Genomic DNA, 12,529 nt, shown 5'->3' on the forward strand with positions numbered 1-12,529 from the left:
TTGAATTTTTGTTTGAAATGGTCATGATTTTAAATTTCATCACACTACTGTGCACAACGTTTGAGTCTTTACAAAATTAAAATGACACACATTGGTTTAACTCGAGTTTGTTGGTTGCGTCTCGTCCCTTGTGTGTCCCTCTTAATTTCGTAAAGATTTATTTATCTGACAGGAGTAGGAAAGTATGCCACTTTTCCTCTTAATTTGGTATTCTTCTTTGCTCGAGTCGTGAATGCAATACAATCACCATTCGAGACACGACTTTGAAATTCTGAAACAGTCCTTACGAGGTACACTGTTTTCTCACAAGTGGCACAGAAATGGGACTCGAACGAAGAGCTACCTAATTCATCAAATGATAGTGGGCATTTGTAAATCCATTCACAATTCTCAATAAAGTTTTCTTCATAATTCATGACAGGTGTTTCCTTAATTTGGAAAGCAGAGGACGAAGCATTATTTGGTTGAAGAGGAAGCATATTGGGAGAATGGAGTTTCAAATGTTCAATTCTTCTCCTTAATACATGCATCCAATTCTTTACATTGAGAGACTTTTCAAATTTTGGAAAATAATAACACACTAATGGTTTCCAAATGGTAAATTGTACCAAGACAAACCCAATATCTTCATCTGATTGTGGGTCTTTGTTCCCTATCTTCTTGTGTTTCTCCTGATTAAATAACAACATCAAAAGAGAGGAGTGACATTTAGCAAATGCAAACAAGCTCTTCAATTCCATAAATTCAGCAATATGTAATAAAATTTCGGAAGGAATTTCAATAAAATTTAAAATGAAATTTGGGCGTGACGTGTTGGAAAGTGCATCGAGATCATCTTGGGCATCTCCATGATGACGTGAAATTTTGCTTGAAAAGAAGCGCATTTTTTTTGTTTCTGGTTGTTTGGAGACAAGTTCATGAAAATGTCATTTTGCAAAGGCGAGGAACTCTTTCCTTTTCGTTCGAACATGTTCCCACAACTCAAAATGCTCAGAAGGGAGCAGTAAGGATTAACCACAGGTCCTATGAAAACAAGAAACTTTATGGCCTCACTCAGGAAGAGACTCGAAATCAAGAGCTCTTAAACGGTGTTACAATAATTATTTGTAACATTAAAAATAACGCAACTTCTTTTATGATTACGATAATCAAGAGTTGAGCTTCCGACACAACTCCATCCGTTTAAAAAATGCTCGCAACCAAACCCTCCATGTTGTTCTTGTTATTACTGGTCATTCTGCCCGTAATGATGATGATCGGAGAGCTCATGGTAATAGTTGCAGATATTCCAGTTCATTGCGTCCATCATAACATTGGAAATAGTGAATGGAAATTATATCTATCACCAATGATTTATTCTGTAAAGCAAGATGAGAAAGCTCACAGCATTCAACGAAAACAACACATTCCATTAAATTGTACGAGAATGGAGAGAGAGGATGTGAATGTTGCGAGAATAGTGAACGTTTATTTGCAACTTCCAAATATTGTGAGAAGTGAAAATAAGAATGGAAATGTTATTGGAACATGGACCATGGTGTATGACCAAGGATTTGAAATTACTCTTTCTCAATATAACCATAATTATGAAATGAGCATGTTTGCTTTTAGTATGTTTGAAAAAGTGAACAGTACGAGTGAGTTGATTCGTTCAAAGTGTCATCAAACGTTTGTTGGAAATTATAGAAAGACCAGTTATGGAAAACAAAGTGTGACTTCATTTGGATGTTATTATGCTGAGAAGGTTTATCCTCAACCTACAGATGTGAAAGTTTCTCTTCCAATTAATACTTTACTCTACAAATTTTATGATCCAAAGAATCAAGGAAAAGGACTGAATGTCAATAATGACCAATCAGAATTTGACAGTTTGGCAGATGAGTTGGGATTGGATTTAAGATTAATGCGAACCAATGATCCAAAAGAAAAATTCAAAACGGATCGAACTCTCATTGATTGGATTAATACTCAATCAGATGATTTGGGTTGGTCTGCTCGCTCCTATTCTCAATTCGAACAATTCACCAATGAAGAAATGGAAAGAATGAATGGAGCTCGTTCCATCTTGGTGGACAAGAGCGATTTGAAAAAACCACAGAATCTTGATCAAGAAGAGGAAAACTTTGCTCTTGCTTTCGATGAGATTGATTTCAAGTCTCCATTGCCAGAAAATTTTGATTGGAGAAATGTGAGCGGTGAAAATTATTTACCACCAGTCAAAATCAAAGAGCATGTGGATCTTGTTATGCTTTTGCAGCAGTGACAGCCATTGAATCACGAATTCGAATTCAAACCAAGAACAAGCTTAAACCATTACTGGCCGTTCAAGATATTGTGTCCTGCAGTCCTTATGCTCAAAAATGTCATGGAGGTATTCCTTATTCTATTGGACGACATTTACGAGACTTTACGTTAGTTCCAGAATCTTGTTTCCCTTATACTGGTTCTGAACATATTCCTTGTGATTCAAAATGCAACAATCCACCATACATTGTTAAAATGAAAGATTACAAGTATGTGGGCGATTTCTATGGTGCTGGAAATGAAGAGAATATGAAACGAGAAATTTTCAGACACGGTCCAGTATCTGTTGTCATTACTGGTTGGGGTGTCGATCCAGTGACAGGACAAAAATATTGGAATGTAATGAATTCATGGGGCGAACGATGGGGAGACTCTGGATTTTTCAGAATAGCACGAGGCAATGATGAATGCGCTATTGAGGCAGAACCTGTTGCTTTCTATCCTGAGGTTGTTTATACTGCTTGAGAGATGGTAGAATACAAAGTAACATGTAGACAAATAAAACATTTTTCGAAATGCACCAAGTACCATTTCGATTTGGATTATTAATTTTTAAAGAATTACTGCCATTTTCAAATAAAATTTAATATTCCCAATCCAAACAAATGGGTGGCGCTTCGAACAATTCCTTAAGCTTGGTGGCTACTTTCACATGTTCGGGGTGAATGGCATACTTTTGAATGATTTCTTTTGAATCAAATGTTGCACGCAGAGCATAATTGTAACCTTGTGCACGCTCGGGTGTAATATTTCTTCCGAAGGTTAAAGTTTGTACGCCTTCAATTTTTGATGGCAATGAATTCAATTCCTCCATAAGCTCCTTCTCCTTCTCTTCGGAAACTATGCACGAATTGATGAAACACAATCATCACATCAATTATTTACCTTCTTTAAGCTTGAAAAACACAACATGATCAACAGTTTTGCTCATTTTTTGGAATCTTTTTAATAAATTTGGATGTCATGACCAGTGTCATGTCAGCAAGTATATTATTATTGTCAATGTACGCTGATCAATACTTGACTCCTCTTCCAATCGATTCTGTTTTGCAAAAGGATCCGATAACGGATAGTTGTTCCATCATTTATGCTCGTCATACCGAAATGAAAATCATCATATGGTATTACTTGGTGACTAAATCAACTAGTGATATCTTGTCCAAAGCATCCAAAAACTCTTCTCCTTCGCTCTTTGTGAGAGGCTTGACCTCTTTAATATTGAAATTAATGAGGCAGGCTGGTTGCTGCTTGTTGGAAGCATTATTCTTGATTTCTCGCTCCAGAACGCTAATTAAAAATTCTGTATATTCATCAATATATTTCTCAATTTCGGAATAAACTGTGTTTGTTGTACCATATGAGCTCATTGTTTCCGATTGTTGTCTTGCTAAAGACGTTTTGAGTGCCATCACAAGAATATTCTTCATTTCTTCAAAAGGAGGCAACTGCTCAGCATTTTCAAATACCACAGTTTTCATGATATAATCAACAGCCAAGTGCTCCAAATAGGTTTTTGCTTTGAGATGACTTTCTTGTTCCCGAATACTTCTCTCCCGTTGTTGTTGCTCTAATTTTCCTTGGGCAGCGAACGACTTTTTAAATTGTTTTGGAGGCATTTTTTTTGAATTCAAAAACAATTTGGAATTTAGTGAATCTTGTTTGCTTTCGACGAACTTCACACACACATTAAAACAAAAACCTTCGATCGAGGAGTGTCTTGCTAATCAGGTTTCTTCTTACAAATGTTGTTCTCAGCCATAAAAAGACACGATTGACAGCATACACAATCATTAACGCTCCAAAAGTTGAATCCCAAAAGATTGACATGATGGCATACAGCAAAATGTTGAATGCAATCATCTTCCATTCACATCCTCTCAACATGAGTCTAAAGAATGAATAAGTTTGGAAGTATTGTTGACTGTCATCCTTAAAGAAAAATTCTCGATCGTGCAAATAAATAAAGTCAGGAATAAATCCTACTCTATATGAAATCTGCTTGTCAAGAATTTGACCTTGCTTGATTTTGACGTCTGTAATCACTCTCTTGAGATATTCGTTAATGGTATTATAACCATCTATGAAAGCAGCTGGGATGTATCTATGTCTGGGTCCAATGTTAAAATTGAAAAGGTCACTAATTCTAAACTCGTTGCTCATTGGAGAATTAAGGGCAGGGTTGTTCATCTGAGTTCGTTCCTTCATGGTTTGTTGGATGGGCTGTTCAACGAGTGCGTGTTGAGCAGTTTGATTGTCTGCATTATTGCCAGTTGGATTTTGTTGCAAACTGTGAGGTTGAACAGTCAAAGCAGTCACTGGCCTGGATGGATTGATGTTCTTGGGTTGTGCTTGGTTTGTGGCCATCTTTCTGAAAAACCCATTCTTTGCTTCCTCCTCTTGGATTGGCATCAACAAAAGCTTGTCGTAGTTTTCTCGAACCATTTTGGAAACATAGAGATCAAAAGTAACTACAGAGTTGTTTTCTGTTGTTGATTGAATCAAACCTCTCTTGGGAAAAAAGTCATTACTCTCTTGATTGAGACCTTCATAAAATTCTTTCATATTGGTATCTGCAAACCTGAAAACGCTTTCACCATGAATGTAACATCCGTAATGTAATTCGTCCAAAATCAGAATGCTGATATTGGCAATTGAGCATGTATCAATTAATGATGTAATGGGATTTCTGGTAAATCTGTAAATAATGAATCTGAAGAATAAGTATTGTAAAAACGAGATGGACAAATAAAACCATGCCAACAATGCAATTTTAAGAATTGGATGATATCTAAATACTCCGGTTAACGTATTTTCATCTGCTGTATATGACGCTAAATTAATAACTCCACCTCCATCCAAAATTAATAGTACTGTCAAAAGAGTGAACTCAAGACTGGTCCAAGTCATTCCTTGAAGTTTCTCCCATTCTTTAGCTATGAAATAGCTTCTCCAAATACTGACACTAGAATATGTGCCTTCAGCCCTTCCTCCAACTCCAACAACCTTTCCTTTCGTCTTTTCCCAATCCATGAAAAATATATCGTAATTGCAATGTTTGTAGAAAATGTAGGATAGATCAATGGCCTTTGCAACAAGAGCGTATACAATTATAAGGAAGAAGTACCACTTGTCTGAGTCGTTAAAATTTGGTAATAATGCAAACACGCTAGATTGTAATTTAAAGAATAAGTAATATAGGGAAATATAGAAAAATATCAAAACGAAAACACCGTTGGAGGAATGTTCACAAAAGGCAACAATAAACTTTCCCAAGGTGGGAAAATCAATCTGAGACAACCTTCTTCTTGAATATCTATATGTAGAAACACAAGACGTAATCAAACTCAATATCATGATAAGCACTAGGAACACTATTACCACAATCCACACTGTTGTTTGAGATTGAATATAGGAAGCGGAAAAATATATCGAGGGTGTCAGTATGGACTCTTGTTGTGCAGTTGTAAATACCGAGGTTTTCATACCAGCAATTTTTCTTGCTGTATATTTTAAGGTGAGTCTTGGAGGATAAATTTTTTCTGAAGCTTGTGTATTCATTTCCACCCTTAGTTCAGCGCTCTCCAAAAATCTGACAACGGTTGGAGAAGAGGATTCAGTTGTAACTCCTGCAACGTTGTCATAAATGAAAAATCTTCTGTACAGAGTTGCTGTTGAAATATCGTTTGCTGTTATCTTGTCGTCTTTTAAAATCTGAACAGGAACAGGATATAATTTTCCATTGTCCAGAATAACTGAGGTTGATTAATAAAAAGGTTAAATGATTAGAAAGCACCAACGATCAACATACATAATTCATAAAATATAGTGTTTTGAAGCGTAGGGATGGACAGGGCATTGAAGAAACAAGAATTGATGTAATTATTTCCAAAATCTAAAAAACCAGAACCAATATAATTTCCGGTTGGGCACAATTGTAATTGGTTCGTTAAATCTTCAAATCCTAACCAATTTCCGTAGACAGAATATTTTGAAAGAATGAGCTTAAGTCTTGTTGTTCTATCAGTTCGGCCACTAAGACCGACCATTTGTGACAAATCATTGTTGTATAAAATGTCTGTAGCCTTTCCTGTGTATACAAGCCAAGGCATTCCACTTTTCCATCCTGAGAAACCATTCACTCCGTCATCTGCCAATGTATTGTATAATGATAAGTACATTTTGCATGCAGAAGTAGTCTCATCAAAAAGTAATAGAGCGCATAAGTTTGCCAACATTTGACATGATGTAACGTTGTTGAACGATTTGCAATTCGTTGAAACGAAATAAAAATTATCATAAAACAATTTGGATCGAACTGTTTCAGTTGATGGGCTTTCAGTCCTAGAAGTCTCAAACACTTGATTATAAATTACAGATGCAGCTGAATCAATTGGATATTTGCTGCTGAGATCCAAATAAGTGTCTTTCAGTACGCATTTGTCTGACCACTGTTCATAAGGTAAAACAGCATTGTTTCGATCGTAGTAATACATACCAATTGATACATGGACGAACAAACACAAGAAAGGCCATCTGAGCTCGCTATCATGTTAGGGTCTGGACAAGATTTGCATGAATACGGATTTGTTGGATCAGGTATCGAGTTGGGTCCACAACTGACACATTGTTTCGAGCTCAATAACGTTCCGAAATTGTCTCTCTCTATCAGTTTTTTAGAACCTGAGCAAGAACAGTCTGTTTGATTGAAGCCCGCAGTGGTGGGGCCACATGTCATGCACGTTGATCGGTCACGAGAAGATGCAAAAGGGCACTTTTGACAAGAAACGACCCCCGATGTTATAACTTGAATGTACCCTTCCGAGCAGTAGCAATATTGACCGTCATTGGATATTTGGTTTGCAACTCCACATGATTTACACAACATTGAGGTTGAATCATAATATTGTGGATTGTTGCATGTTGTATTCAAGAAAACTCCTTTTTGGGCATGGATGTGTGAGTGAGGAGCAATTAGAACAATAGAAATTAGGATGCAAAGTATCGAAAGATTGGTCCTTATGAATTGATAAACCATTGATGCTAACCCTTTGTTGTTTTCCGATGAAAGCTTCCAATATATTGTTAGTTGTTCAAGATCAGGACTCCTAATACAATATTTTTTTTGTTTTGAGATTTTTGGGCGGTTTGTATTGCCATTGCGCTATTGTTGTATTACGATCTCCAATATTGAGCCCATCTGTGTATGTTTTCCATTAACTGAGGGAAGAGAGCCTTTTCACTTTCATTGATAATACTCTGCATGTATGCGTTGGCGTCTTGGTCGTTCAAGTCAACACGGAATTTCTCTTGAACTTTCATGATATTCCTAATAGGATCGGCTGCTGCTCCGTGCTCAATGTCTCTAATGTTTGCATCTACCATGAGAATAAACATGTTCAAAATTAAGTGAGCTGATTTTCTCAGAATATTATAAGCAGTCACACATAATTCCTTGAATTTGATATATCCCTCGCTCTTACTTCCTCCCATTCCTTCAACCATTTCCTTACACAACTTCATTGGAGGTGGGAAAGGTTTTGGATCTCTTCCTAAAATAAAACCAAAATCAATATGGAACAAATGTCCTTGATGAGTAATTAGAACATTGTCCAAGTGACGATCGCCAATACCCAAAATGTATGTAATCACACAATACCCAGCACAACTCTTAACAAAGTTTTGACATGCATTGTGGAAGTCTTCATCCTCTGGGTTGTGTTTTCTAAGCCATCCTCTGATATCTCCTTTATCAATGACAGAAGAAATAGCGGCACAGTTAGGAACACATTCCAAACAGCCAAAACTTGGGCTAAACGCCAAAACAGAATAAGGTGTCAACTTCAAGTCCAAGCCATTGTTCTTCAACAATTTGTCCATGAGCAATATAAGCTGCATAACCAACTGATCCTGACGCAAGTCATCTCCAATCTTAACAATTACACTATATTTCTTTCCGTCAATATCTGAAAATGGAACCATGAGAGGACTCTGAGCACTCTTGAAAATTGTTGAATCCTCTGCGAATAATCCATTCACTTTGACCTCAGGGTTGAGTGGAATTGGCAAAGGTTCTTCTGGGTAATTTTTTGAAATGTTTGCAAGGAAAATATCGTTCCATGTTAGTTGCTCTTTGCTATCAGATTGAATAATTGGAATTTCTCCTTTTGCTGACAAAATTTTCTTGAAAATTGTGATCTTTTCTGGCCTAGAAATTTTCAAGCCTTTAAGGTGGTAACCAATTTTGCTGAGTGTATCCACCATCCTTCCCTGTCTAATAATCTTTTCAAGGAAAAGAGGTGAATTCTTTTTGAGATGAATAAAGAATTTGTGTCTGAGTTCTAAGAAGTGTTCACCAAACTTTGGATCCTCAGTTTCAACCGCAAGATACCAATTCAAATTATTTGCAACATGGAAATTTACACTTGCTCTTTCTAATAGGAATTGGGCAAGTTCTGACTCATAAAGCTTCACCGAGTTAACCTCTACTTCATATCTCAATGCTTGCACTAATTGCAATAGTACGTCTAAAATTGCTGCATCATCTGCCTTTCTCAAAATTTTAACTGCATAATCTCTAACTACTTTTACATTCTTGAAAAATCGAGATAATAATTCGAGTGCGTCGACAGTATCAATTTCAGACCATTGTGGAATCAATTTCTCAGCTTCTTTCTGTTGTGCCAAATAGTTCCAGTCAACACATCTTAAAAATTTGGTAAGTGCTCGCTTGTTAGATCTCAAGTAATACCTGTACTTCCATAACAAGCTTTTATCCTCTGTTGACATTTCATGAAGAGGAGGATAATCCAAAATCTTTTGAATCTTTTTCGTTTCAGTCGCATTGGGTTTGAGATTTGTATCGATTAGACCGCTCGAAAGATTGATGCTCAATTTCAAGTGCTTTTCTTCGGCTAAGTTTGTTTGCTTGGCCTCTGGATCATCAATGAACTGGTATTTTGTGCTAATCGTTTCGCTTCTAAAGTGATCTTTAGTATCTTCAGCATATTTCGCTTTTGTCACCAATGCTACCTTTGGTGTTGCAACATTATTTGGCAACATTAGTCCTGGAAATCTGGTAAAACCTGAGAAGTATGAGTAAGACATTTCTTCTGATGTGTTTGACAAATAATCAAAATCCACTACTCGTCTATCAAATGATGGTAATTCAATGTTCAAAAATGTTTCAATAGAGCTAGAGTGAAACTTTTTCTCTTTCAACATCTCCTTCCGATTATTTGTAAAACGGTCTAGCCATGCTAAATTAGTAGTTCCCGTATGAGATCCTTCCGAACTGTTTTCTACAATGATGCTACTATTGGAGCTCATTGGAGCAAGAGTAGAATTAGTGTTAGCTTGATTATTACCACCGGTGTTGTTTTGTGAGTTGGCTCCAGCAAAGAATTTGTAAAGATTGCTGTTCTTTGGTATAGCATTGCTTTGCCCCAAAATGTTTTGTTGTTTTGATTTGGCTTCAAACTTTTCAACCATTGAAAGTTCGTCTCTACATGCTTTGGTACTATATTTCTCATTGAGTATTTCGTCAATGCTCTTGTGTGGAAATAAAGGAATTCTGTATTTACCAGATTTCAGTCTTCCTTTCTTTCCAAAGAGTGGTAGACAACTGCTACCTATTGTCACCATTTGAGTTGGAGAGTATACGTCATAAATTGTGAAACAAATCTTTGCTTTGGAAGGAATTTCATTAAATTTAATTGGAAAGTGAATCCATTCGTCCCATTGTCTTCTGCCTTCTCTCAAAACCACATGACTTGTTAAACTTGGTATGCACAACGGTGTGCCGTCTTCAAAACAAATTTGACATTCTACAATCATTTCTGAGAATGGACATCCGATGAGAGACTGATACTCATCATCATCAGCTCCGTATTTGTGATAATAATTTGAGAAATGTTTAAATAAATCCCCTTCAAGCCATCCACTATGTTAAAGATTGAACGTAAACAAAATATAAAATTGCATTAAAACGGTCTTACATTTTCACTTGAAAAGGTTGAACCTCAATTTCTGAAATGTTATAACAATATTGTAAATTATAATTATCCAAATGTGCTGATAGAGCCTGTTGTTGCGAAGATGATGTTTGCTGCTGTGATGAGAGGGAGGTATTATTCTCTTCCAAAGCTTGATCACCCATCGTCATCACGGAATCGGCCACCGTTGAAACATCATCGGTGAGTTGTTGTTGGGAATTATTACTACTACCTGTGGTTACGGGTGCAACATTGGTCGTGGAAGTTGAAATACTTGTTACTGTGTTGCTTTCATATTGAGCTTGTTCTTCGCCATGATGATGATTGTTCTCCTCCTGCTGCTGGTGAGCCTCGGTTGACAGAGGAGGTGGTACTTGCGAAGAGGTGATCATTTTTGTTGGTTATGAAATTGATAAGTTCTTTGAGAAAGATGGAGATTATTGTTGTATCTTGAGAAGGTCTTGATACATTATCAAAGGGCTAAGAATGATTGAAGGAGTGTCTTTTACACAAGGTGTCTAGGGATGTTTGGTTTTGATCAAAATGTTTTTGATGGTTAATTGCCAATAATAGAACTCAAACAAAACATCAAATAATCCAAAAGAAAATCTCAAAAACATGTTTTTCGACGAGGACGAGATTGAGAATGCGTTCTTTCACGATACAACCACTGAACAACATCAATCGGAAGACATGTTGTATTCGGAAGAAGAAGAATTTGCAATGAAAATTGTAGAAGAGATTTATCGAGAACGATCGTTGCATGATCAACAATTGATGCTTTTGCAACGAAAGCGAAAATTATCAAACAGTAACCACCCAGGTTCTTCGTATAAATGCAACGCCACTTCTTCACTCTCTTCCTCTTCTTTGGTTTTATGTGATGATGAAAAGGTATTACTGAGTCATTTACCATCACGACGAACACATGATAAGGTTGATTGGAAGGAGTATTGTGACATGACAATGAGGTGAGTGGTGTTTCATTGTAAAGAATTATTTGATTAAGTTTATTGTTTCGTATTTTCCTTCGGTCGAATGTATTACAATAATTTGTCAAATTTTCAAAATTATATTTTTACAAATTCAAAGGCAACAATTTTGGCTAATGTCATTGGACGAAATGATATTGTGGATTATTTTCAAAATCAAACATTGCATCATGATGTTGTTGCACAGAGAATAACTCGATTATTTCATGTGGAATTATTCCGTTGTGACAACTGCTTTGATTTGTTCAACAATTGTTTCTACAGTAGTCAAAGCTAATTAATGTCATTGTATCAATAATTGTATATATTTCAAACAAGTTGAAGTGTATCATAGGATTCACAATGTAATAGCATTCAATAGAGCGATGGGTGTTAAAAACAAATGTAAAAAAGAAAATCAAATGCTCAACACTTACCTCCATTACCTACATCCCCACAAGCCAACAATTTTGAAACGGGCTCAATAATGTACACACCCAGCTCATTTTCTAGAATGGAGAGTTGTCTAGACGTGAAAGGATGCTCCCACATGAGCGTATTCATTGCTGGTGCAACAATAAAAGGTGATGTCTTAATATTCCAAGCTCTCGCTACGCACGTCTTGTAAAAAATTGACAAACTTAAACTGACTCATCAAAAACTGTACTTGTTAACTTACAATTAAATTGTCACAAATTCCATTCGATATTTTTGCAAGAGTGTTGCAATCTAAGGGAACAATGGCGAGAATGTCAGCCCATTTTCGAAGTTCAATATGTAAGACAGGATCTCCCTTTTTACTCCATAATTGCCACTCATTTTCGTCTGTGTAACATTCTACGGAAGGATCTATCTTTTGTATTTCCTCTCTTGTTACAAAATGTTGTGCTCCTTGCGTGAGAATGATCCGAATTTTAAATAAATTTTCTAAATTTAATCTTTGAATAAGTTCTGGCACTTTAATAGCAGCCACAGATCCAGTGACACCAATGAGTAAATGAATTCGATTTTTATCGACTCTATTATTGTCATGGTTTGATAACAATTCATTCCCGATGGTGCTGTCGGAGCTGGAAAATTTAAATCGAGGTTTGTCAAAGGATCGGGAAGGATTGCCAAGTTCTGATTTGAGCATTTTATTGGACGAATCGTTTTGTTGATCACGTGCAAAGGCTTGTTGTTGGTACAACGAAAAATATTTCGTACGCCTTAATGTGCCTTCATTTATTGTTGAAACAAACTTCAACTTTCCACTATTCACGT

General features: G+C 36.3%; 8 protein-coding genes across 8 annotated transcripts; 2 read left to right on the top strand and 6 right to left on the bottom strand.

Annotated features, from left to right (window-relative positions):
* Positions 1–161: 161 nt before the first annotated feature.
* On the bottom strand, positions 162–884 carry C9374_001344 (uncharacterized protein; the record flags this gene model as incomplete). Its single annotated transcript, XM_044689314.1, has 1 exon — positions 162–884. The coding sequence occupies one exon, from the start codon at positions 882–884 to the stop codon at positions 162–164; it is 723 nt and encodes a 240-aa protein (XP_044551742.1).
* A 305-nt stretch (positions 885–1,189) lies between these two features.
* Positions 1,190–2,769, top strand: C9374_001345 (uncharacterized protein; the record flags this gene model as incomplete). The annotated part of the gene is made up of 2 exons (XM_044689325.1): positions 1,190–2,195; positions 2,258–2,769. 2 exons carry the CDS (start codon positions 1,190–1,192, stop codon positions 2,767–2,769), a joined length of 1,518 nt encoding a protein of 505 aa, XP_044551743.1.
* A 118-nt stretch (positions 2,770–2,887) lies between these two features.
* On the bottom strand, positions 2,888–3,235 carry C9374_001346 (uncharacterized protein; the record flags this gene model as incomplete). The annotated part of the gene is made up of 2 exons (XM_044689336.1): positions 2,888–3,144; positions 3,190–3,235. The coding sequence occupies 2 exons, from the start codon at positions 3,233–3,235 to the stop codon at positions 2,888–2,890; spliced, it is 303 nt and encodes a 100-aa protein (XP_044551744.1).
* A 193-nt stretch (positions 3,236–3,428) lies between these two features.
* C9374_001347 (uncharacterized protein) lies at positions 3,429–3,920 on the bottom strand (the record flags this gene model as incomplete). The annotated part of the gene is made up of 1 exon (XM_044689347.1): positions 3,429–3,920. One exon carries the CDS (start codon positions 3,918–3,920, stop codon positions 3,429–3,431), a length of 492 nt encoding a protein of 163 aa, XP_044551745.1.
* Positions 3,921–3,990: 70 nt separating this feature from the next.
* C9374_001348 (uncharacterized protein) lies at positions 3,991–6,797 on the bottom strand (the record flags this gene model as incomplete). The annotated part of the gene is made up of 2 exons (XM_044689358.1): positions 3,991–6,056; positions 6,113–6,797. The coding sequence occupies 2 exons, from the start codon at positions 6,795–6,797 to the stop codon at positions 3,991–3,993; spliced, it is 2,751 nt and encodes a 916-aa protein (XP_044551746.1).
* A 679-nt stretch (positions 6,798–7,476) lies between these two features.
* Positions 7,477–10,687, bottom strand: C9374_001349 (uncharacterized protein; the record flags this gene model as incomplete). The annotated part of the gene is made up of 2 exons (XM_044689369.1): positions 7,477–10,243; positions 10,299–10,687. 2 exons carry the CDS (start codon positions 10,685–10,687, stop codon positions 7,477–7,479), a joined length of 3,156 nt encoding a protein of 1,051 aa, XP_044551747.1.
* Positions 10,688–10,913: 226 nt separating this feature from the next.
* C9374_001350 (uncharacterized protein) lies at positions 10,914–11,481 on the top strand (the record flags this gene model as incomplete). The annotated part of the gene is made up of 2 exons (XM_044689381.1): positions 10,914–11,266; positions 11,388–11,481. 2 exons carry the CDS (start codon positions 10,914–10,916, stop codon positions 11,479–11,481), a joined length of 447 nt encoding a protein of 148 aa, XP_044551748.1.
* Positions 11,482–11,501: 20 nt separating this feature from the next.
* C9374_001351 (uncharacterized protein) lies at positions 11,502–12,401 on the bottom strand (the record flags this gene model as incomplete). The annotated part of the gene is made up of 3 exons (XM_044689392.1): positions 11,502–11,560; positions 11,704–11,887; positions 11,946–12,401. 3 exons carry the CDS (start codon positions 12,399–12,401, stop codon positions 11,502–11,504), a joined length of 699 nt encoding a protein of 232 aa, XP_044551749.1.
* Between the last annotated feature and the right edge of the window lie 128 nt (positions 12,402–12,529).

Source organism: Naegleria lovaniensis, assembly GCF_003324165.1.
Source record: "Naegleria lovaniensis strain ATCC 30569 chromosome Unknown tig012, whole genome shotgun sequence".
NCBI classification, from domain to species: Eukaryota; Heterolobosea; class Eutetramitea; order Acrasida; family Naegleriidae; genus Naegleria; species Naegleria lovaniensis.